The sequence below is a fragment of the Ranitomeya imitator genome, chromosome 3 (genome assembly GCF_032444005.1).
Source record: "Ranitomeya imitator isolate aRanImi1 chromosome 3, aRanImi1.pri, whole genome shotgun sequence".
NCBI lineage: Eukaryota > Metazoa > Chordata > Amphibia > Anura > Dendrobatidae > Ranitomeya > Ranitomeya imitator.
In genome coordinates, this window is record NC_091284.1 from 167,191,996 (window position 1) to 167,216,250 (window position 24,255).

Consider the following 24,255-nt stretch of genomic DNA (forward strand, 5'->3'; position numbering starts at 1 on the left):
CAGGGATTGACAGAGGGGAGAGGCCAGGGAATAGCGGGGGGACAGGTGGATTAGTCGGGCAGCAGAGTTTAGAATAGATTGGAGGGGTGCAAGAGTGTTAGAGGGGAGGCCACAGAGCAGGAGGTTACAGTAGTCAAGGCGGGAGATGATGAGGGCATGGACTAGGGTCTTTGCAGATTCTTGGTTTAGGAATGTGCGGATCCGTGAAATATTTTTGAGTTGGAGGCGGCAGGAAGTGGAAAGGGTTTGGATATGTGGTTTAAAGGAGAGATCAGTGTCAAGGATTACCCCAAGACAGCGAGCTTGTGGGACTGGGGAGAGCGGGCAGCCGTTTACTGTAATGGATAGGTTCGTTGGGGAGGTCGCGTGAGATGGGGGAAAGATGATGAATTCTGTTTTGTCCATGTTAAGTTTTAGAAATCTAGTGGAGAAGAAGGATGAAATAGCAGACAGACATTGAGGGATTCTGGTTAGTAGGGAGGTGATATCTGGTCCAGAGATGTAGATCTGTGTGTCGTCAGCGTAGAGATGATACTGAAAGCCGTGAGATTCTATGAGCTGTCCCAGGCCAAAGGTGTAAATGGAGAAGAGCAGGAGTCCTAGAACTGAACCTTGCGGGACTCCGACAGATAGGGGGCGAGGTGATGTATGTATACATACATACATATCACAGATACATACATACATACATACATCACAGATACATACATACATCACAGATACATACATACATACATACATACATACATTATACATACATACATCGCAGATACATCCATACATCAGTTTCATACATCACAGATACATACATCACACATACATACATATATCACAGATACATACATGCATACATCAGATACACACACACACATCATATATACATACATCACAAACATACATAACACTTATATACATAACACATACATACATACATCACAGATACATACATACGGTACATACATCACACATACATACATACATACATCACATATGCATGCATACGTCAGATACATACATCAGATACATACACCCATATATACATACATACATAACACTTATATACAATACATACATAACACATACATACATCACAGATACATACATACGGTGCATACATCACAGATACATACATCACAGATGCATGCATACATCACAGATGCATGCATACATCAGATACATACACACATCATATATACATACATCACATACATACATAACACTTATATACATACATAACACATACATGCATCACAGATACATACATATATCACAGATACATACATGCATACATACATACATCACAGATACACACACACACATCATATATACATACATCACATACATACATACATCAGATACATACATACATAACACATATATACATCACACATGCATACATACATCACATATGCATGCATACATCAGATACATACATCCATACATACATACATCAGATACATACACACATATATATACATACATCAGATACATACATAACACTTATATACATACATAACACATACATACATCGCACATACATACATCACACATGCATCATACATACATACATACATACATAACACATACATACATCACAGATACATACATATGGTACATACATCAGATACATACATGCATACAACACAGATGCATGCATACATCACAGATACATACATACATACATCAGATACATACACACATCATGTATACATACATCACATACATACATAACACTTATATACATCACACATACATGCATACATACATCACAAATAAATACATCACACATCTCATACATGCATCACACACACATGCATCACACACACATGCATCACACACACATGCATCACACACACACACATGCATCACACACACATGCATCACACACACACACACACACATGCATCACACACACACACGCATCACACACACACACGCATCACACACACACACATGCATCACACACACACACACACATGCATCACACACATGCATCACACACACATGCAACACACACACACATGCATCACACACACATGCATCACACACACACACACACACACGCATCACACACACACATGCATCACACACACACGCATCACACACACACGCATCACACACACACATGCATCACACACACACACACATGCATCACACACACACACACATGCATCACACACACACACACATGCATCACACACACACACACATGCATCACACACACACACATGCATCACACACACACACACACATGCATCACACACACACACACACACACATGCATCACACACACACACACACACATGCATCACACACACACACACACACATGCATCACACACACACATGCATCACACACACACACACACACACACACATGCATCACACACACACATGCATCACACACACATACATATCTAGTACGGAATATCATTAGTGCCTATGATACAAGCATTGTGTGTGGGAGTGAATTGCATCCAGTGTCCTCTGCAGTGAAGGGAGGGTGGTAATAAGAGGGGTGCTGTTTGGTTTGACAGGGCGGCAAACATCTTTGAATATATGTGTTATTTTATACCTACGCCACATGTTTTCTTTTAGCATACCAATGTGCAGAGTCAGATTTATTTTGCTATTTTAGCTTTTTGCATTTTAATTAAAGCTAAGGGTATGCATCTCTTTTAGCAGATGTAGCCATTTCAGTGGCTGATGGCACCGAGCGGAGTGTTTTTCAGCATAATAGAATGCACTAAAGCATTTAAAGGAAACTTCTCACCAGGTCAAATATTACCAGTCTTATGTTATTCCCTCTGCTTACCTGACTAATGTTTTTGTTTTGTTTTTTCAAATCCATCATTTTGGTTCTGGAGATGTGATTCTTTTTATGTAGTGATTATTCTGGTCTTTTCCAAAGAGGCGTGGCTCACAGGCTAATTATAATGAGCAGCCTAAAGAGGTGACCCCAGAGAATCCTGTAAGCACTGCCCTTTGGTAAAGGCCATAAAAATGACCGCTAGATAAAACGTATTTCTTTATTTTACTTGTTTATATAGCGCCATTAAAGCGGTTGGCCACTACTAAGACAACCCCTTCATAAACTAAATAATCGGCCTGATAAAATAATAAAGCCTATGCTCCCCTCCTGTGCTGGCGCTGTTCCCACTGTCGGCACTCGCGGTCCCAGGGCTGTGATGTGGCGGAATGACACGTGACCGGTCAGCGCTGGCGTCACTAGTCCGGGCTGCAGCTGATCTTCTCTTCGTGTTCAGTTCATATGTAAGCGGGGACAGTGATGCCGCGCTGATTGGGCGCCATGTGCCACAACAATAGCGATACTCCTGGCACTCGGGACAGTTTGTACGTATAACATTTATTGGCAATCCATAATTTAACCTTTCGCCTTTCTGCAGCAATTCAGATCGCCCTGCGTCAGCGCTCATTTCTCACAGTTCTCATACGGCAATCCGTTCTGATGAAGGTCTAAACCGACCGAAACGTTAAATTGTGGATTGCCGATAAATCTGTTATACGTTCACACTATCCTGAGTGCCAGGATTACTGCTACTATGGGATTACGGGTTGGAACCCTACCTGGTCACCAGAACCACTCACCATGAGGTCCGCTTTCCCTGTATGATCATGGATATAGAAATATCTGTCGGAATGAGACCGCCCACTGGACTCCTAAAAGACAGATTTAAAGGGGGCTCAAACTAGGTAACGTATTAAAATGATGAAATCACTGATTTTATGCTAATAGACAATGCCTGCATATTCCCTGCATCTGTCTCACCGGTCCTTTATCAGCAGAGTACATATGGCCACTGCAGCCAGTGATGGGCCTCAGCGGTAATGGTGGCATGGTCAGCATATAGTCAAACCATCATCCCTTTCTGACATGATTAGAGGGTACGCCACAGCGCATGGGGAAATTAGCCACTGAATACATATATTTTTAATAATTTTATTTCTTCTCCTGATTTCAGTCCATTAAAAAAATTCTTGAATAATCTGTTTGAAACAATAAACGTTGTACTGAATCATTTCCCGCTATGCTATATATCCGTTCCCTCTCCTCCTGTCGCTCTGTAGCACGACATTTTGATAGCGACAGGTTCCCTCTAAAGTGATGATAAAACATTTTTTTGAAGCTTGCATAGTGTACCATGATTTTTTCTTTTGATCTTGTTGTAGACATTTTTTTTATTCACTAATAAGTTGAAATAATTATAGGTGCTGAGGTTATTGTTCGAAATCTGACTAAAGGGAATCTGTCACCAGGTTTTGGCCATCTAATTTGAGAGCAGCATAATGTAGAGGCAGAAACTTGGGCTGCTTGCTGTAGTCTTGATAAAATGCCTGTTTTATCACCAGAGGGACTGGTAAACCCGATTCCATGTAGCGCTTCATATCCATGGGCTCTGCATAACCCCGCCACCCCCCCACTGATTGGCAGCTTTCTGCCTATGCACAGAATACACAGAAATGTCAATCAGGGGTGTGGGCTGAGTTATTAGGTATCATTATTAAGAGAACTGCTAGATCTGTAGCAGATGAAACAGTAATTTTATCAAAGCTGCAGCAAGCAGCTCAGTAAGTGATACATCTCTGAAATCGGGGTCTCCGCCTCTACATCCTCCTGCTCTCAGATGGAGCAGCAAAAACCTGGCCACAGATTCCCTTTAATGGAGAATAGCGCTAACGTGGTGGGAGCTGCGCAGACTTCAGCACTCTCGCTCTTTCCCATGAATGCGTTGATGGATTGGGAATAATAAAACATGAAGCGATCTGGGAGCGAGTGGTCCTAAAATGATTTTTGTGAGCTGTGACCTGGATTTGTAGCTGCATTTAATGATCACTGGAACTTGTTTAACCTGTTGGGCCGTTGTGGAGCGCTGCCAGGAAACACACAACCTCTGCACGTTCCACGTTCTCTCGTGTCGGAGCTTCATTTTATTTTATGCTTTTTTTTCACTTTGACAATCCAAATTGCCTTCAGCTTGACCGTTCTCATGATGACACGTTTGCTGTCTGTACACGCTCGCTCGCTCCTGTAGCTCGAAAGGCATCTCTGGGGTCACAGACTTTAAGTGGAAGTAAGTTCTAGATTTGAAGGTGGTAGTAACATTTACTTGTGGTAAATCTCGCCATTTTGTCAGAGGTGCTAGCTGTTCAGGCAGTGTAGGTCATTACTAGGGTCTGTGTGTATAAGCCCATCGGAAATAAGTGGCATAACATAGAAATATTTCAGAAGTTAGCCATAGTGATGTATCTGCTCAGGAAGAGTCGGCGGCGTCGGGCAGAATGATGACTTGTGGCTTATTGCATTGTAGGGATGATTGATGCTACTACTTTTTTCGAATTTAGCACTTTTAGCAAGGATTCATACTAACGTTTAGCCCCTCTTTGGTGGATTACATTAAGATTGTGCCTCCAAATATTACACAGTGATGTACTACAAAATGATCAAACATGAACACGAGGTTCTTAGCCAACATTTTGATCAAATGGTGTAAGCCCACTGCCACATCATGGTGACCTTTTATTAAGTGGGTAACTATTAAGTGTAGCGCTGCTTGGGGGCAATCGGCACAACTGTTCATAGACACCAGGTGCCAACAGCCCTGCCGCCTGCCAAACATGACTTCCCTGGGCTCGGAGCAGCACCACCTTACAGAATCAGCACTACCGCAGCAATGGCTGCCATGCTACACCCAACAACCTAGTGAGCTGACCTTAAAGCACAGATTTTCATTTAGTTTCAGACAACTAGCTGGAACCTCCTGCTACAATAAAAGGGAGCACCTGTCCAAATGGAAGGAGTGCCGGTACCAAAGGAAAGCAAAAAAAATAGGGGACAGATACAAATTAAGTAAATAAACCACAACGGGAGCAAAAAAGACACTGACCCCACATACATTTCTCATTTAGAAACAGGTCACTATGGCGTGGTAGTGGGCTTATACAATTTTAAAATGCTGACAAAATTTAGGGGGGGGGGGGGTTTGGAAAATTTTACTTAGTCTCAACAGGTCAAAATATATTTGGATGTGGGGTTGGAGTCTTTATTTCTACAGTCCTGGCACTCTATGAAGGGATCTCCCAATTATTTTTTACTTCTGTTTTCCAGTTCTGCAGTAATAACAAGCATCACTTTTCATAATGGCTTACTTAAAAAAAGAAATATGAATGCATTCCCACTTCCTTTGGGCCCGGTGCTGGAGCTGCCGCAATTTCACCAGAAGTGGTAATGGATCCATATGCAAGTGACTCTGCAGGGGGAGCGTCAGCTGTAGGGGCCACACTCTTCCTGCCCCTGGGTGATCAGTATTGTGCAGTTCTATGCCTTTCAGAAGTGATGCTGCAGAATTCCAGTGGGATTGGAGGAAAGAGGGGCAAAATTACACCCGAAAACAGTCGGGGAAGGGGTATTTATTTCATGCTCTCATTTAGTATCGCTGTAGGAGGTTTCTACGTGTGATCCTCGATTGCTAAGCTGCCATTGATTATAATATGATCCTCAGCAAAGCTTCCAGGCTAAGCATTGGAGGTGCCCTTTAAATCTTGTTCTTGACATATGAGTGACCATATAAGAAGGCCTGGTATCAGGAAGATGGGACTTAGCGCAGCTCGGTGATCTTGTGGTTACAGCTCTTAGACAAAACAACATCTGGTTGTAGATTATTTGTGAACACATTGCAAGACCAGAACATGCTTTTAAGTCTAATGACTCAGCTTAGCTTATTTTTTTTTTTTTTTTTGGTTAGAGACATATGTAATATAGAACATGTGTAATTTCTGCTGACATTGTCCCAATTCTTCTAAGTATCAAAAAATTGGACAATTTCTAAAACGAAAAAATTGAATCTAATAAAATGCTAATATAATACCATTTATTTTATTTTATTCAGTGTGTATACTTTAATGCTTATAAAGAAAACGGATAAATCAAGATAATTGAATAAAGGGCACCGTGCTTGTTGATATATACTATGTTCAAATATTTTTCTGCTATATGCAATAAAATTGAGAAGCGAGTGGATCTGTCATAGCGGCAAAGGAGTTCAACGCCATATTAATGCCTTTGGATTGAGCATGGGATGTTATAAAAGCTCCTGTAGGTTTAAGATGTAGGCGTCCCCATACTTTTGTGCATATAATCTACATTTTGTACAGCATGAATCTGTAATATAGCCATGTGTATGGGACCTGTAGAAATGCAAAGCTGCTCTTCTCTATCGTCCTGGTGCTGGCCATGATGCCTTAATTTGCTTAGAGCTTGGTTGTAGCTCTCTGCATGGCATCTGGCTGGCAGCATTGAGGTGAAGAGGTAAAATTGAGGAATCATTGGAGGTCCCTGCACTCAGACCCATTTTGTGGGTAGGGTGGGAGGTTACTCTTTTAACTATGGAAAAAATATACTGTGTGTGAACATTGGGTTTTCTGATTAAGGCTACTTTCACACTAGCGTCGGTACGGGCCCGTCGCAGTGCATCGGGCCGACGTACCGACGGATGCTGTGAAGTAAAAGCACAACGGGGGCAGCGGATGCAGTTTTTCAACGCATCCGCTGCCCCATTGTAAGGTCCGGGGAGGAGGGGGTGGAGTTTCAGCCGCGCATGCGCGGTCGGAAATGGCAGACACGACGCTCAAAAAAAGTTATATGTAGCTTTTTTTGTGCCGCACGACGGATGCGACGTGTGGCAATCTGTCGCAATGCGTCGCTAATGCAAGTCTATGGAGAAAAACGCATCCTGCGGGCAACTTTGCAGGATGCGTTTTTTTCTCCAAAACGACGCATTGCGACGGAGGCCAAACGACGCAAGTGTGAAATTAGCCTAACTTAAAATTCAATGTGCATTTGCAAAAGAATCCACAGCAGGAATCGGTGCACTCTGTGTTTCTGCCATGGATTATTCCGAGGCCTAACCCATGTGGTTACCAGCCATGGTATCCTAGAGAAATCCACTGAGACACCACCCCAATAAGAGATATTTCAATTGTTCACGCAGTCTTCCAGTTTTCAAGCAACAGCGTGAAAAATCTGTGGCCATTGGAACAGCCACGTTCTCATTGCATACAATGGGTGGCCACTTGTGGGTGGTTTTTAGCGTAGATTACGTGAAAACATACATGGTAAAATCCCAGTGAGTTGATGACTTGCCCTAGTAGTAACATAAATGGAAAAAAGGCGTATGCGAGGCTTAGATTTGAGCTAGAGGAACAGCTCGGCGGTCAGTGGTGGAGAAGATGTTGCGGTAGGATGTTGTGTGCGGTAAGTGGCACTATTATGTGGGCAATGAACTTGTCATACTGTGCGCCTGTCTCTACTGCATTTTATGTCTCCAAGGGCAAAAGGAATATCATATTGAACAATTTGATGACATCGAGCAGAGCGCAGATCATATTTATTTCAAGTCATCACTTTTTAATGTAGTTATGCTTTAGGTTAGAAATAAATCCTGCTGCCGTAGTATATATGGTAAAGTGTCAGCATTTAATACCTGCTAATAACGTGTGACTGCGAAGACTCAGCGGTAGTGAAATATTATATATTTGACTCCAGAAATGAAAGGTTAGATCGATCGGCAAAAGCCTTAAATGATTGCTGATTTCCAATTCTAAACATTGGAGGGGCTTTCTGCTTTACATAAGACCTTTTTTAAATACAATAATAAGACATCTTAAAGATCATGGTTTTCTTATGGCTTTTCCTTGTTTACATTTCCTAGAGACCTGAAAGTTCTGGGTCCCGAGACCCCCACCAAATGCTCAAACTAGACTTTTATTTGGGCCCATACACCACTCGGTGCGCAGGTTTTCTGAACGTCTTATCGGGTGACCAGCGTACTTTGGAGCAGTTTATGAGCATTGAGTGGTGGTCATAAGACCTGGAGCTTTTAACCCATTTTAAATCCATAGGCATTCATGTGGAGTTGGGCAACCAACACTTTTGCATCTAGAACCACTTACACTCTTCAGATCAGGTGTTTTTATTTCAAAGAAAAATTTAGAGAAAAGCTACTCCTTGAGATGATAGTGGTGCCTCCCAATGTGGACCAACCCCTATTAGCTAGAGCTTTTGGCATTTGGTCCACAGGGATAGATGTTTTGAGATGTCTCATGTCCCGAATACATTTCTAGTTTCTGAAATTAGACACCTATAGAACTAATCTGGTCAGTCTTCCAGGCAGTGCCCTATGAAAGGGGCACAGTGTGCAGCCCAAACCTTCTGTCAACAGGGTTAAAGTTGACAGTGCGTGCACGGAGCGACACTGCCGCTGCTGTAAGGAAACGTATTCTAGTAAAAGCGCCTGAATGCAAGGACTGAAGAGCTCCGGTAAGTGTGTGAGCTACACACCGCACAGGTTTCTTGGTGCCAAGGGCTCGACTCTCGGTTATTTAATAGTGCCAAGAAGGTGGATGTTGTAATCCGTTCTGTCTTTTGTTGCAACAAATCTTGTTTAAACATAAACCCGACTCGCCCAGCCCCATCCAGAAGGCGACAGTAGCCGGGCTCAAATAACACGACGTGGAGGGATTTGTAAGTGTCTTCTGTTCCAGGAGCGCAGCAGACGGTAGGAATGAACCCTGCTTCACTATTGCTCCCTTCTAGGAAGACGGGGCTTCTGACAACCTCGCAGCAATCCTGTAGGTTTGTGTTCTGGGCTGTCACGCACGTCTTGTCTTCTTACATAGGTGACCATGGACATTATATTTTGACAGAATCTCTGTGGGACTAGATCACTCTTGGCGAAGGGGTTGTTGTTGAGGTAGAGTTCAACAGGATGGATTTACCTGTCCTCCTTTGCTTTTCCCAAAAGCACCAGAGATCTCTACAAGATTCAGAACACCCCCAGCCGTTCACTGTCATGTAGTTGTGCATGCTATCCTGAGTCTGTGGGCACCTTTAGATTGTCATTAGATGAGTATGTAAAGGTAAAATATCCATCTATCTATCTATCTATTATCTATCTATCATCTATCTATCTATCCCACATCTGTCTATCTACTACAGGAGTCTCAAACTCAGCTGGGTATATGGGCAGCATATAGAAAAAAATTTGAATTTTGGGGGGCCACATTCTTTGCAGAACAAAGTGACGTTTTTAGTGATATCGTTTTTTTTTCTATATACTTTTGTGATCATTTTTTGACATTTTTGTAGTGTTTATTTTATTTTTTTAAATGGCATTCATCGTATGGGTACAGTTTTATAGCTTGGGTTTTTATGGATGTGGCGATAACAAATTTGCACTTTTTTGTTTACTTTAGTTATATATAAAAACAGCATTTTAGTGACAAAATATTTTTTAATGCTTATTTTTGAATTTTTTTTTGTGTATTTTTGCAATTTTTTTCCCCCAGTTGGGACAATACAGTAATATTCTCTTACAATTAGCACCATATGGTAATTCTGGCAAACATTTTGTAGTAATGACCCATCCTGGTACCCTTATTATAGTAATGCGCCATCCTGGTCCCCTTCTTGTAGTAATGACCCATCCTGGTCCCCTTCTTGTAGTAATGACCCATCCTGGTCCCCTTCTTGTAGTAATGACCCATCCTGGTCCCCTTCTTGTAGTAATGACCCATCCTGGGCCTCGTCTTGTAGTAATGACCCATCCTGGTACCCTTATTATAGTAATGCGCCATCCTGGTCCCCTTCTTGTAGTAATGCCCCATCCTGGTACCCTTATTATAGTAATGCGCCATCCTGGTCCCCTTCTTGTAGTAATGCCCCATCCTGGTCCCCTTCTTGTAGTAATGCCCCATCCTGGTACCCTTATTAAAGTAATGCGCCATCCTGGTCCCCTTTTGTAGTAATGCCCCATTCTAATCCCCGTATTGTAGTAATGGCCCCTATTGGACCATTCTTCACATACACATTAAAGGGAAAAATATAAACAATTTTTCTCACCTGTCCTCTGTTTCTTTGGCTTCCTTTCTGCACATGCGGCCCGCAGTCACTGTAAGACCCCTTGACGATCGCAGCCCGTTCCAGGGCCCCCCGACTTTAGCTCTTTATTTCAGTTGAAGATACATCCTTGAACGCACATTCAATTGAAATGTGTTGCCATGCCGAGACCATCTCTCTGCACACCAGTGCCAGCCTCCGGCCAATCAGAGGCCTGCAGCTGACATTGGCGTGCCGGCGCAGTGCAGTAACGGCATAAGCTGCTGCAGGCCTCTTATTGGCCGGACGCTGGCATTAGTATTGCTGTCCAGAGAGCTTGTCTCTGCGCAGCAATACATTTCAATTGTCTGTGCATCCAAGGGCGCACGTTCATCTGAAATAAAGCACTGACGTCAGTGTACTGTGTCACGCTGCAATCATCAGGGGGTCCTCATTGTCTGCGGGTCTATAGAGCGATCTAAAGATCTATCCCCAGGAGGAGGATGCTAAAGGGGGGAAAACAACACCAGTCATGAGAATAGCATCATTTTAATGAAATGACACATTTATGTCAAGCAATAAGTCCTTTTTAACAAAAATTATAAAAATTATATACAGGAAAGAAATATATCTTGGTCCCGTGTTAGCCAGTAAGCTTGCAATTCTCGAAAGCGTGCAATTGGTTACCATCTTTTCAGTTAGCCATTAAAAGGTATGAGGACTCTCAATTCTAAAAATGATATAATGTTTAATCCCTTCTCAACATATGGCACCACGCGCCTATAGGCTCCCACCAAGAGGCAAGCGTGGGGTGACGATTTTTTTTTATTTATTTTTTTTAGAATTTTCAAATTATTTTTTAAAAGACTAAAAAAAAATACCGACCTGTGCAGACCTGGAGAATTATGTTAAGTCATTTTTACCATGCAATGAGAAAACGTAAAAACACCACCTCTCTCCTAGCCCCTCCTCCCCCGCCCCCCAGAAATTGAAGGTTTGTTTATTTTTTTTGCAATTTCACCCTCTTAGAACATTTTTTTGTTGTCCAGTATATTATTATTATTATTTATTGTTATAGCGCCATTTATTTCATGGCGCTTTACATGTAAGGAGAGGTATACATAATAAAAACAGGTACAATAATCTTAAGCAATACAAGTCATAACTGGTACAGGAGGAGAGAGGACCCTGCCTGCGAGGGCTCACAATCTACAAGTATTGAATTGCAAAACGAATAGTGTTGTTCAAAATTCGTCCTGCAAAAAAATCAAGCCCTCATACAGCCATGTTGATGGAAAACTGTGAAGGGGTTAATAAGCAAAGTTGCTTCTTTATATGTTGCTGCATTATCTTTCCTTGCATTTCTAGTTGGGGAAAAAAGTATTACATGGATATGTAGATGATGAAATTTCAGTGCAGTTTTGTTAAAAAAAAAAAAAAAGCTATCTGCCTGGTAACAGGGAGGTGGCCATATCTGACAGAGACATACATATTTGGTGGTTGCTAGGCAACAGCTTTTCACGGCAAGTCATAACTAAAGATCAGAATCTGTGGTGAATTTTCTTTTTTTTCCTCCATCCCATAATCTATTCAGTAATAATATAAAATAAAGTTACAGGTGTAGGTTTGGATATATTTAGTTTGCATATATACCTATACACTCCCATACAGAGAGAGATTATCTGTTATTTTGTTACTCACTTTGATGCTCACATTTACACACTTGAATATATACAGTATGCATACATAAATACGGTATACAGTACGCATATGTAAATATGGTAGAGTATGCGTGCGTAAATATGGTATATAGTATGTGTAAATATGATATACAGTATGTGTAAATATGGTATACAGTGTGTAAATATGGTGTAGTGTGTGTAAATATGGTGTACAGTGTGTAAATATGGTATACAGTGCGTGTAAATGTGGTGTACAGTGTGTGTGAATGTGGTGTACAGTGTGTGTGAATGTGGTGTACAGTGTGTGTGTGTGAATATGGTGTACAGTGTGTGTATATGGTGTACAGTGTGTGAATATGGTGTGCAGTGTGTGTGAATATGGTGTGCAGTGTGTGTGTGAATATGGTGTGCAATGTGTGTGAATATGGTGTGCAGTGTGTGTGTGAATATGGTGTGCAGTGTGTGTGAATGTGGTGTGCAGTGCGTGTGAATGTGGTGTACAGTGTGTGTGTGAATGTGGTGTACAGTGTGTGAATGTGGTGTACAGTGTGAATATGGTGTGCAGTGTGTGAATATGGTGTGCAGTGTGTGTGTGAATATGGTGTGCAATGTGTGTGAATATGGTGTGCAGTGTGTGTGTGAATATGGTGTGCAGTGTGTGTGAATGTGGTGTGCAGTGCGTGTGAATGTGGTGTGCAGTGCGTGTGAATGTGGTGTGCAGTGCGTGTGAATGTGGTGTGCAGTGCGTGTGAATGTGGTGTGCAGTGCGTGTGAATATGGTGTGCAGTGCGTGTGAATATGGTGTGCAGTGTGTGGGAATATGGTGTGCAGTGTGTGTGTGGGAATATGGTGTGCAGTGTGTGTGTGGGAATATGGTGTGCAGTGTGTGTGTGGGAATATGGTGTGCAGTGTGTGTGTGGGAATATGGTGTGCAGTGTGTGTGTGTGAATATGGTGTGCAGTGTGTGTGTGTGTGAATATGGTGTGCAGTGTGTGTGTGTGAATATGGTGTGCAGTGTGTGTGTGTGAATATGGTGTGCAGTGTGTGTGTGTGAATATGGTGTGCAGTGTGTGTGTGTGTGTGTGTGTGTGAATATGGTGTGCAGTGTGTGTGTGAATATGGTGTGCAGTGTGTGTGTGTGAATATGGTGTGCTGTGTGTGTGTGTGAATATGGTGTGCAGTGGGTGTGTGAATATGGTGTGCAGTGTGTGTGTGAATATGGTATACAGTAAATATGGTATACAGTACACATGCATACCTTTACACTCGCATGTTCTATGGTTACTGAACAGATTTTTCCAGAGTAGAGACACAGAAATGTCAGATTAAAAGGATTCTCTAGCTTGGAAGCCTTACTTTCACATGCTTTACTGGGGAATTCTGGGTTAATGGAGGAGACACTCTGCTCTGGATTCTCTTGACTTGGCCAGAGTGCAGGGCGGATATAAGGAGCGTCTCTCGCTTTGGAGGATCTGTACTGTCCTACACTACACAGCATCCAGTGATATGAACAGGCACTGTGTAATACCAAATTTCACCTCTTGTAGTGCTGCAGGGAAATGACACTGCTAAGTTTACTCATAAATTACAATTGATCACTGGGACCCTTATTAAAGGGAATCTGTCACCCCCAAAATTGGCCTTTAAGCAAAGGCCACCGGCATCAGGGGCTTATCTGCAGCATTCTATAATGCTGTAAATAAGCCCCCGATGTCACCTGCAAGATAAGAAAAAGAAGTTAGATTATACTCACCCAGGGGGTCCCGGTGTGGTCCGGTCCAATGGGCGTCGCGGTCCAGTGCCTCCCATCTTCATACGATGACGTCCTCTTGTTTGCTGCCTGCCTCGGCTCTGGTGCAGGCATACTTTAACTGACCTGTTGAGGGCAGAGCAAAGTACTGCAGTGCGCAGGCGCCGGGAAAGGTCAGAGTCTTATCTTGTAGGTGACTTCGGGGGGCTTATCTACAGCTGAGAACCCCAATAAGAATTTAGCATTTTTCTCCATACTGTCACATTTTTGTAAAGGTGACAGTGTTCAGCCAACAGCCATCTCCTAACTCATACACAGGAACATTCTTGTGTTTTCTATGAGCGAGTCTCTGGCAGATTACTCTGGCTGCGGCTTATCGCACCAAGAAGTATAGGATCGGCAGTCCGAAATTGAATATGCCAGAACCCTATCTCCCGTTAATTAGGCAGGAGGTCCCCAGACACATGAGTCTGTGAGCTGAGCCAATATCGGCATGGGCGCTTTAAGAGGTTAGTATGTGTAATTGTGTAAGGAAAGGTCCCTAGAATATAAATGGCATTCCAGGTCTGGAATGTGGAGCCATATTATGGAACTTATCTTCGTGAATTCTTCCAACCTTGAGAACGATCTCGCTAATAACCTCTAGAATGTGTAGACCTTCCTGCAAGAGGTTTTCTTAATACTGTAATTTTACATATTCTGCTTCATGCGCCGCAGACTGTTGTTTTTATGATGCCTCCTGAACAAGCCACTTTTACTTTATGCAGTAATTGCATCTAGTAATCCCTTCAAGTAGCACTTCTTTACTGTAGAATACCTGAGATTTACCTCCGTAATCTGTGACTCACTACTACAATGTCTCTAAAGTCGATCTGTCATGAGGCCCATGCCTTATAAACAATGGCGTCTACAAGATGCACACAATGGGATAAAGGAATCTTGTTTTCTCTCTTAAATCATTAGTAGATGAAACTTTCTCATCTCAATTCATTATATGTAGGACTCTGTAAATGTTAAGACGCTGGATTAAAGATTGTCCTGTCGCCCTACATAAAGCCCTCCACTTGTCTCCTGATACCATCTCCTCCAATCCTCATCCATGATGGCCACTGGAGTGGCAGGGAGCGCACAACATTAGTGTGAACCTGTCACGTTGGACAATGCTATTAGCCTAAAGGGGTGGGGATAATCTGCAGGTCAGCAGCCCAACCATTGAACTAATGGCAAAGCTCCTGGTAGACTATGAGCCACCAGTTTTGCCGGTGCGGTTACAGTACTGCTCATTATACTACAAGCGGTGACAGGAATCACTCTACATTGGTACACTGCACCACGAGCTGTCAATCCAAGTGCCGGGGCACAGTGCTGTATTTGCTCCGGGCATGCCTAGGTGGCTGAAAGGCAGCAGCTCCTGTCAGGAATAAAGTTAATTTTCTCCCTGGAGACATGCTTTCAATACGGCTACCGGGCACCTTTCTAACGAATCTGCAGATTAGCCCTACGGGTTAGTAGCTTTATGCATCATGACAGTTTCCCTTTGAGTCTGCACCACGCCTCAACAGGGGTTTAGAGACTTGCATGTCTCCATGTCAGTACGGCAGACATCTTGGACGTAAGAGGACGGGGAATGCCCATCTCAACAGAGGAGACAGCGGGGGGCAAATGGATGGCACCAGGTACGATGACCAAACATAACAAATATATAGTCACTGTTCAGATCCAAAAAATAAATTTGGTGTAAAATCATAAATAGTGGAAGATGAGGATTATCATGTTGCTTTAGTTTCTCTTCTGCAGCAGCATAAATGAGGCAGCCAGGTTAGGTGTAAGATCAAATTTAATGTCACAGGATCAGAGCCGCCATGGTGCCTGATCTTAAATAACAGTACATTGAAATGGAAGTTTATTCGACATACAGTAATGTATTTGTGTCACAGTACAAACTATTAAAACATTTTAAATAGAATAAAATATGGGAGAAGATACAGATTAGATATTGGTGAGTTCTCCTTCAGTGGAAGTCTTCAGTGGCTGGCCAGACATCTGTCTGATATGGTGAATCCTGCTTTGAGCAGGGGGTTGGACACAATGATCCAGGAGGTCCCTTCCAACTCTACCATTCCATGATTCTATACCTACTAGATGGTGGCCCGATTCTAACGCATCGGGTATTCTAGAATATGTATGTATGTATGTATGTAGCAGCCACATAGTATAAACACAGGCCACGTAGTATATAGCACAGCGATGTAGTATATTGCCCAACCACGTAATATATACCACAGCCACGTAGTATATAGCACAGCCCACATAGTATATAGCTCAGAAATGTAGTATATAACACAGCCCACGTAGTATATAGCACAGCCCACATAGTATATAGCTCAGAAATGTAGTATATAACACAGCCCACGTAGTATATAGCAATGTGGGCTCCTCGTGACGTTTCGGTCCCAAAAGTGCATTGCAGTCTCGCGAGATGATGACGTCATCATCTCGCGAGACCGCAATGCATGGGCCAGTCACCGGAGCGTCGCGAGGAGCGAGAAAGGCCTCGGCTGGATCCGGGGGGCCAACGGAGGTTGAGTACGGTATATAATGATTTTTTATTTTTTTTTATCATTAGATCGTTTTACTATTGATGCTGGATAGATATAGATATAGCACAAGCAATTAAAAATCTTACTAAATTGTGTCTGTACTATAAGTGTAATGGCAGTGTAGATACTTGACACTCATAGGCTCCAATGCAGGCTCTACAACAGGGCCCCAACTGTTACAGACTTTAATAGGATTGGTTGTCTTTGAGCCAGGAGGACCTTTTGCGAAATTCCTTCTACCCTCTATGGTTGCGACCTTTGTTAAAGATTATCCTGGATATTCCTTTTCCAGTATGTCTATGATTAGTATACTAACATAAGAAAAATTTCATTTTGTAACCAGAAGCCACAACCTTCTCTCGTGATCAGTTCTTGGATAGTGTAAAGTGGAAACTAAATTCTGAGACATTATTAGTAATATTGAATGAAAATGCCAGGCATTACGCTTCCCCGAAAACCTAATTAGAATCACGTTAGTGGAATGCGTCATTAAAAAAAATCTCCCCGTGAAGAGTTGCTAAAAATGTCAGTTGTGAATGTGCGGGACTGAAGTGAGTAGCAGGTCGTCACCTAGAGCAAAGTAAGATTTTCACCATTTAAAGGGAATCTGTCACCTCAAAATTGGCCTATAAGCTAAGCCCACCAGCATCAGGGGCTTATCTACAGCATTCTGTAATGCTGTAGATAAGCCCCCGATGTCACCTGCAAGATGAGAAAAAGAGGTTAGAATATACTCGCCCAGGGGCGGTCCTGGTTCTGTTCTGGTCCGATGGGCATCCAGGTCCGGGGCCTCCCATCTTCTTACGATGACGTCCTCTCCTTGTCTTCCTGTCACGGCTCCGGCGCAGGCGTGCGTTGTCTGCCATTTTGAGGGCAGAGCAAAGTACTGCAGTGCGCAGGCGCTGGGAAAGGTCAGAGAGGCCCAGCGCCTGCGCACTGCAGTACTTTGCTCTGCCCTCAACAGGACAGACAAAGTACACCTGACAAAGAATGCTGTAGATAAGCCCCTGATGCCAGTGGCCGTATCTTATAGGCCAATTTTGGGGTGACAGATTCCCTTTAATTAACAAACTTTAACACGGAGTTGACCTATGGAGGGTACTATATATATTCAATAATATCTCATAACTTGTGTATATAGCATGGCTCGCTACCGTTCCAGATTCACCAGGATGGTCCCGAAGTCCCGATTTGAGGGCTCAGTACCGCCCCCTCCCTCTAATGCTCCATAGCTCCTCCTCAGGGGGTGGGGCTATATATCTAGGCTCGGTGCATAAATTCAATTATTCTATTTTCTTGTATTTTGATTGGGTCTCCCGGAGACTCGAACCAACAAGCAACTCTAGGAATGAGCCATAGCCCATGTTGGATGTCCATAGGAGAATTTGGTCATCTTGAGCTGTATTGCAATCTGTGAATCCATAAGTATATTATACTATTATACATAGAGATAAATTATATACAACCGTGTATTCTTATGTATTCTAGAGGTGAAGAAAAAGTCAGATTTTTTTTTTGTTCCTGTAAAACTACTAAAAATAACGACCATCTAGTGCTGAGCAAACCTGCTCTGATAACGTGTTTTCCGAGTATCTTTGGTGTGCTTGAATAATATGTTTGTCACTGCGGCTGCATGCTTTGTGTAACCCATGCGGGGATTGCCTAACAAACAGGCAATCCATGCCCGTGTTCCAGCTGTCTAACAGCCACAAAACATGCAGCCGCAGGGACTCGGACATATTATTCAAGCACAGCAAAGATACTCAGATAACATGTTATCAGAGCACGTTCGCTCATCACTATGAAAGTCCATTACAAAAATGTCTCCCTGGGACTTAGACAAAGTCTGTAATTGCAGGCAGGCCATAGGCTCTGGTGATGCCACTAGAAGTTTGTATACTTGATCTGTATCACAGCCTCTAAACCCACAGTCAGATAATACTGAGACATAGAGATACATTGTATATCACAGTGTATTTTTATGTCTGTATTCTAGTGGGAGAGTAAAAGAAAAATGTTTTTTCTTCCTATAAAATTACTAAAAAAAATAATGAAAAAATATTAAACATCACTAATCCACAAATAACATGGACATAATTTGGTGTCCCTGTAATCGTAAGGACCCGCACCACACAGCAACCAAATTATTTACGGGGATCGGTAAATAGTGTGATTGATACATTTTTTTTAATGTGTTTAATAGAGAAAAAAATGTAATGCTGAGGCCGTGATCACATGTACCGTAAATACTGTGCTTTCTCTGCTACTTTTTTTTCCTGCACGTTTTCTGCAGATGTCTGCACCACACGATGTAATAACAATCTTCTCTGGTTATTGCGTGTTTGCTGTGCTTCTTTTATGCATTTCCCCCCCCATATTTGATGCATTTTTGGTGCAGACGAGAATCAGCATTTTTAATGCTTTTATACTGTGTTTAAAAACGCAGCAGCATTTTTTTTTTTTTTTTACTTGTGTTTTTTTTCAGGACCCACATAGAAACCTATAGAAGAATAGTGTAAATGCTGCTTATTTTCTGCTATTTTGCACAGAAATTCTGCTGTTTAACTGTCCAGAAGCAGACAGGGCGCAGCTTTCAGAAATTCATATCTTCTTTGCTTGAAGATGCTGCTGCACTGTGCGGTTTTGGCGCTTTTTTTAATCAGTAAACTTCCATGTGGAGCCTAAAAAAATTTTTTTTAAAAAACTGATTTACATCATTACAAAAAACAGATTAAATATGGAGGATTGTTATTGTGTAGTTGGTGTAAACACCTGCCGAAAAAAACACCATATTTAAGCAACGTGTGAACACAGCTTTAGAGAAACCAAAAATTCAGATGTGGTATATTGAAGCTTAATAAAGATGACAATGAATGAATGAATAAAAAATAAATCCATAGTTGCCAACTAGAGATGAGCAGGATGCACAGATGACACAGCGCCAGCCCGCCTGGCTAATCATGCTGCTTCGGGGGCGTTGGAAGGTAAGAGATTTGTGGTCTCCCGTCCAGCAGCGAGGTACCACTGACCTAGACCCTGGGCCGGAGACCCATGAATCGATCCGCTCATCTCTATTCCCAACCATCCTGATACCGTGGACAGTCCCGGATTTCGGTCTACGCCCTGCAGTCTCGGGCATCTGCTGAATGTCCCTCACTATACTGCACCTCTGACATCTCTGGCTAGGGGAAAAAAAATTCCGCAGCACACTACGCACATCACATAATTTGTCCCTCTTTCTGTTCTTAAAAAGTTGGGAGGTATGCATATAGTAATCATTGTTTGCAAGAATTCAGTGTGTGCTGATCCTAACAGTGTGGTGTTGGTGTCCAGAGGTAACCGCTGAAGGTGTTGGATACTTCTAAGCAGGCGCAGCTTACCATTGTCTAGCTGATTCTAATTAATATAAAGTTTATTTTTAAAATCTCAAGTTAAAGTTCATCTGTCGGTAGGAACAACCTTCCTAATCCGTCTACATGGGTATGTCGATCCCAGAAAGTTGAATAAAATGATACCTTGAAATCTGCAAGCCAGTGTCTTATTCCTGAGAAGTCATGTTGTTTTGATATAAGGACCGGACACACATCTCACTGAGAATCTACCTGCAGAGCTTCTATTAATTGAAAGGTGACAATACCAGTTTGAGACAGGAGAGCAGACTGTCAGTCATTACATGTCTCACACTGGCAACGCCCCCTTTCATTTACAATAATCCCTTATGGCAGAGTCTCGGTGAGATCTGTGTTCAGCGCATAGATCTAAACAACTCATTTACATATTAAGAAAAGCATGGATTTCTGTAGAATACCACATGGGATCACAGATATCAAAGAATAATTTTCTTTGACTTTCTATAACCTACAAGCCCATATAGATGGTTTAGGAGGGTTGATCCTACTGACTGATTCCCTTTAATAGAGATCAAGTCCAGCCCAAAGACGCATTGTTTTTATTGAGATTTTAAAAGAAATCATTGATTGCACCAGCTATACTTTGGTGTGCTGCACCTTCTCTTATATATCCAACACTGTCATCTGCTTTCTCTGGATTCCAGTGCCACACTAGTTGATTGACCTTTTGTAGCATTTTTGTAATAAGGGACCTGGATTCTGGCGGCAGCAACCAAACTCTTAGCTATATGTAGTGCAATAATGTGAGCACCTTATGCTTGTGTCTAAGGCTACTTTAACACTTCCGTCTTTTCAGATTCGTTGCAATGCGTCCTTTTGCAACAAAAATGGATCCTGCAAATGTGCCCGCAGGATCCGTTTTTTCCCATAGACTTGTTTTAGCGACGGATCGCGACGGATGGCCATGCAGCGCCCCAGAGTCCTGGTTCGTTGCAGTAATGTTATTCTTCCACCAGGGGGAGTGATATTACGTCTGATGGCACTAAAGGAGTTCACCCTGCCAAGTATCACAAACCATACACTACACTTCACGCTCCAGTCCACCAGGGGGAGCCTTGCTCTTATCTATTAGGGCACTCCTCACATTAGGGTAAAACTGGTGTGTTGGATAGAAAGTTAGTCAGAAACTTACTGGGCTTGGCCCAGGCAACACCTGTCAGGCAGACAGCGGGAAAGGAGGAACACCACAAAGCTGCAGACAGAGGGCCCCAGACAGGGGTGGGATCCTGTCAGAGGCCTATACAGAAAGATACGGAGCTGCGCCTGCCCCACGTGCGGCAGCATCCTAACAAAGGATACGAAGAGAATTGTATTATAGAAAGAGAGGCACGAAGTCTTGGCACAAGGAGAAAACCAGAAGGAGTTCTGCCCTGAGAGAGGCTGCCTCCTTCTCAGGCGCGTAGCCGGTGGCCGGAACACCGAGGGAGTAATAGACTCTACGCTTTACTTCAGAGACCGGCAGGACAGTCAATTCCAAGTTGGCTGCCCGACCTTAATACCTAAGAAGACACGGTGGCAAATTGCGTGGTCGGGGCGTCTCTAGGGTCCCTATAAACAAGCCTCAGGCCATCAGTCATACGGGTTTGTCCTATCCACACCATCTGGGGGACAGAGAGGAAGGAAGAACATCTACAACAGTTGTGAGGACCTTACCGAGTTGCTCAGCAGGGAGGTACTACAACACCCAGGCGCTAGTAGGAAGGCTACTGAATTCCACCTGGATAAGGGGACTCTGGATTTGCCTCCAAACCGGCCGGACTCTGCCTGCCCTGTGGTCTGGTGCCCTGGACTGTGGATGCTGAAGTCTTCAGTAAAGGTAAAGAGACTGAAACCTTGTGTCCTCGTTATTCCCTGCGCCTTACAACATCCACCATCTACCAACTACACTCTGGGAAGCCCTGGGGACACACTTCAACACTTCACCTGTGGGAAGGTATACCATCTCGCTGCCATAACATCACCCCAGCGGACCCCATAGCAGCGTCGGTCACCCTGACCGAATACCACAAGTGGCGTCACGAACATTATCCTATAAACTGTTGTCCTTTTATTGGACGCCCCTCAAAGGGCCACGGACCGGGTCCAGCCACCGTGACATCCCCACCGAGAACAGAAGGGCCCTGATCCGAGTACCCCATTGCCCTGACGTGTTTTTGGCAGACCGTCGTCTGGAAAAAAAACGTTCAATGTGCCGTTTTTTGTCTGTCGAAAAAACGTACAGCGACGGATCCTGCGGCGTCCGTAGTTGGCTAGAATGGTAGCCTATGGGCGCAGGATCCGTTGCTGTCCGTCAAATTACGAAATCCAGCAACAGATTCCGTTTTTTTACACTGAGCAGGCCTGGAAGGATTTCTATTCCTTTAATTTAACCCATTTTTCCTGCAGTTGCTGCATCGACGGATCCGTCAAAAAACTGGATCCAGTGCATCCGTTTTTTACAATCTGCACAGGATCTGTCTTTTCAACACTGAATGATTGTGACTGATTCTAAAAGACGGAAGTGTGAAAGTAGCCTTATCTGACGTACTAATTTGATGTAGCTCCTATTTGTTTTTCTTTTTTTGCGTATAAGTCTATTACCCCTATCCTAAGGTCATACACATGAGCTGATGATCTGCAGAATGGGTGTCCTAAACATGCTGATTGTCGGCAGTACACTCCCAAGAGTGAAAGGGGTGTACTGCCAACTATAAGGCAAATTGGGGATGAACAGTTATAGTAACGATCCCCTTATATCCAAAAAGTTTGCCACGTATAAAATGAGCTCTGCTCAGCTTCCTACATTGTGGATCGGACCAAAATCAGGCATTTTATGTATTCATGTAAAAGGGCCTTTAGGTGTTGTGGGTGTGAGATAGTGATATGTCACCTACTCAGTCTCTACTTCTTCCATTCCTCTACCTGATGGGGTTTTACCCCCCAGAACGGTTCAGATGATGCTCTCCCTCTTTTAGTCAATTCTTTAGGCGGCAGATAGGCAGAGGTCACTATATGCCATCCATTCTTCTTTTTTTTTTTTTATTTCAGATCATAAAGGTACCGTAGTATATAAAGCCATAGGGTGGGGGGGGGGGGGTTAGCAAGGTGCGTTGTCATGTGACACAAATGGCCATTCAATGATTTTAGCGCCTTGGTGGCTTGTAATCAACAAAGAGGAGGGTGATTCCCTTGTATTTTCTCCCTATTTATTGATCTCAGAAGTCAGGGCCAGCCTTTAGCATAACATATCTATTTATATGGATTGTATTAATTTAGAACTGTAAGCTCTGGGGCACTGATGCCTGGGCACTTTTTAACCTCTAACATCCCCCGCCCCTCCTAATGTTGTTTCCTGCAGGGCAAGTTATCACCTATCCACAGATTAGGTCTCAACTTGCTGATCAAGGAGGGTCCAACTGGTGGGACCTAATAATGAGAAAAATGTAGTAAAATGCCTCTTTACCTCCGTTCATTAACTATGAGACTGCTGGAGGTACAGTAGGCAAGCAACGTACTCGGTTATGCCATGGAAAATAAATGGATTTGTACCGCCGTTTCATTTTAAAGGGACTTTAGGGCACCGTGTCTTGGGATCAGGAGGAACTTAGTGGCTGGAGTAGCAAACGGCTACTTTTCACCTATTCTTTGGATATGTGATAACTTGGCTTGTTGGGGATAACCCTTTCATTATAAAGGCTACAAAATATACCTCTATTCAGTCACAAAGCTCCTCTACAACTCCATTTATGAAGACTGATAAAAGATCAGCAGGGTCCCACACTTGGATAATGATCTCCCATCGCTGTGTTCTCTGAGTCAAGGTGACCTTTGCTAGATCTGGAAGTGTAAATCCAAGAAAATAGCCGCTTCTGCATCTAGATGTAAATGTACTTCCATTAGAAATGTCAGCCTGATATTATTTGGATCAACAACTTTTTATT

General features: G+C 43.0%; 1 protein-coding gene across 6 annotated transcripts in view; it reads left to right on the plus strand.

Moving 5' to 3' along the window:
* Positions 1-24,255, plus strand: part of SHROOM2 (shroom family member 2) — a 215,854-nt gene that overhangs the window by 162,370 nt on the left and 29,229 nt on the right. For 2 of the 6 annotated variants that reach the window (XM_069761590.1, XM_069761591.1), the window contains exon 1: positions 9,566-9,651. The exons of 2 other annotated variants lie outside the window; for them this stretch is intronic. In XM_069761590.1, coding sequence (XP_069617691.1) covers positions 9,581-9,651 — 71 coding nt within the window. In that variant the 5' untranslated portion in view covers positions 9,566-9,580. Of the gene's footprint in view, positions 1-9,515; positions 9,652-24,255 lie in introns of those variants that run through there. 2 more of the 6 variants (XM_069761593.1, XM_069761592.1) reach the window with 2 other exon arrangements.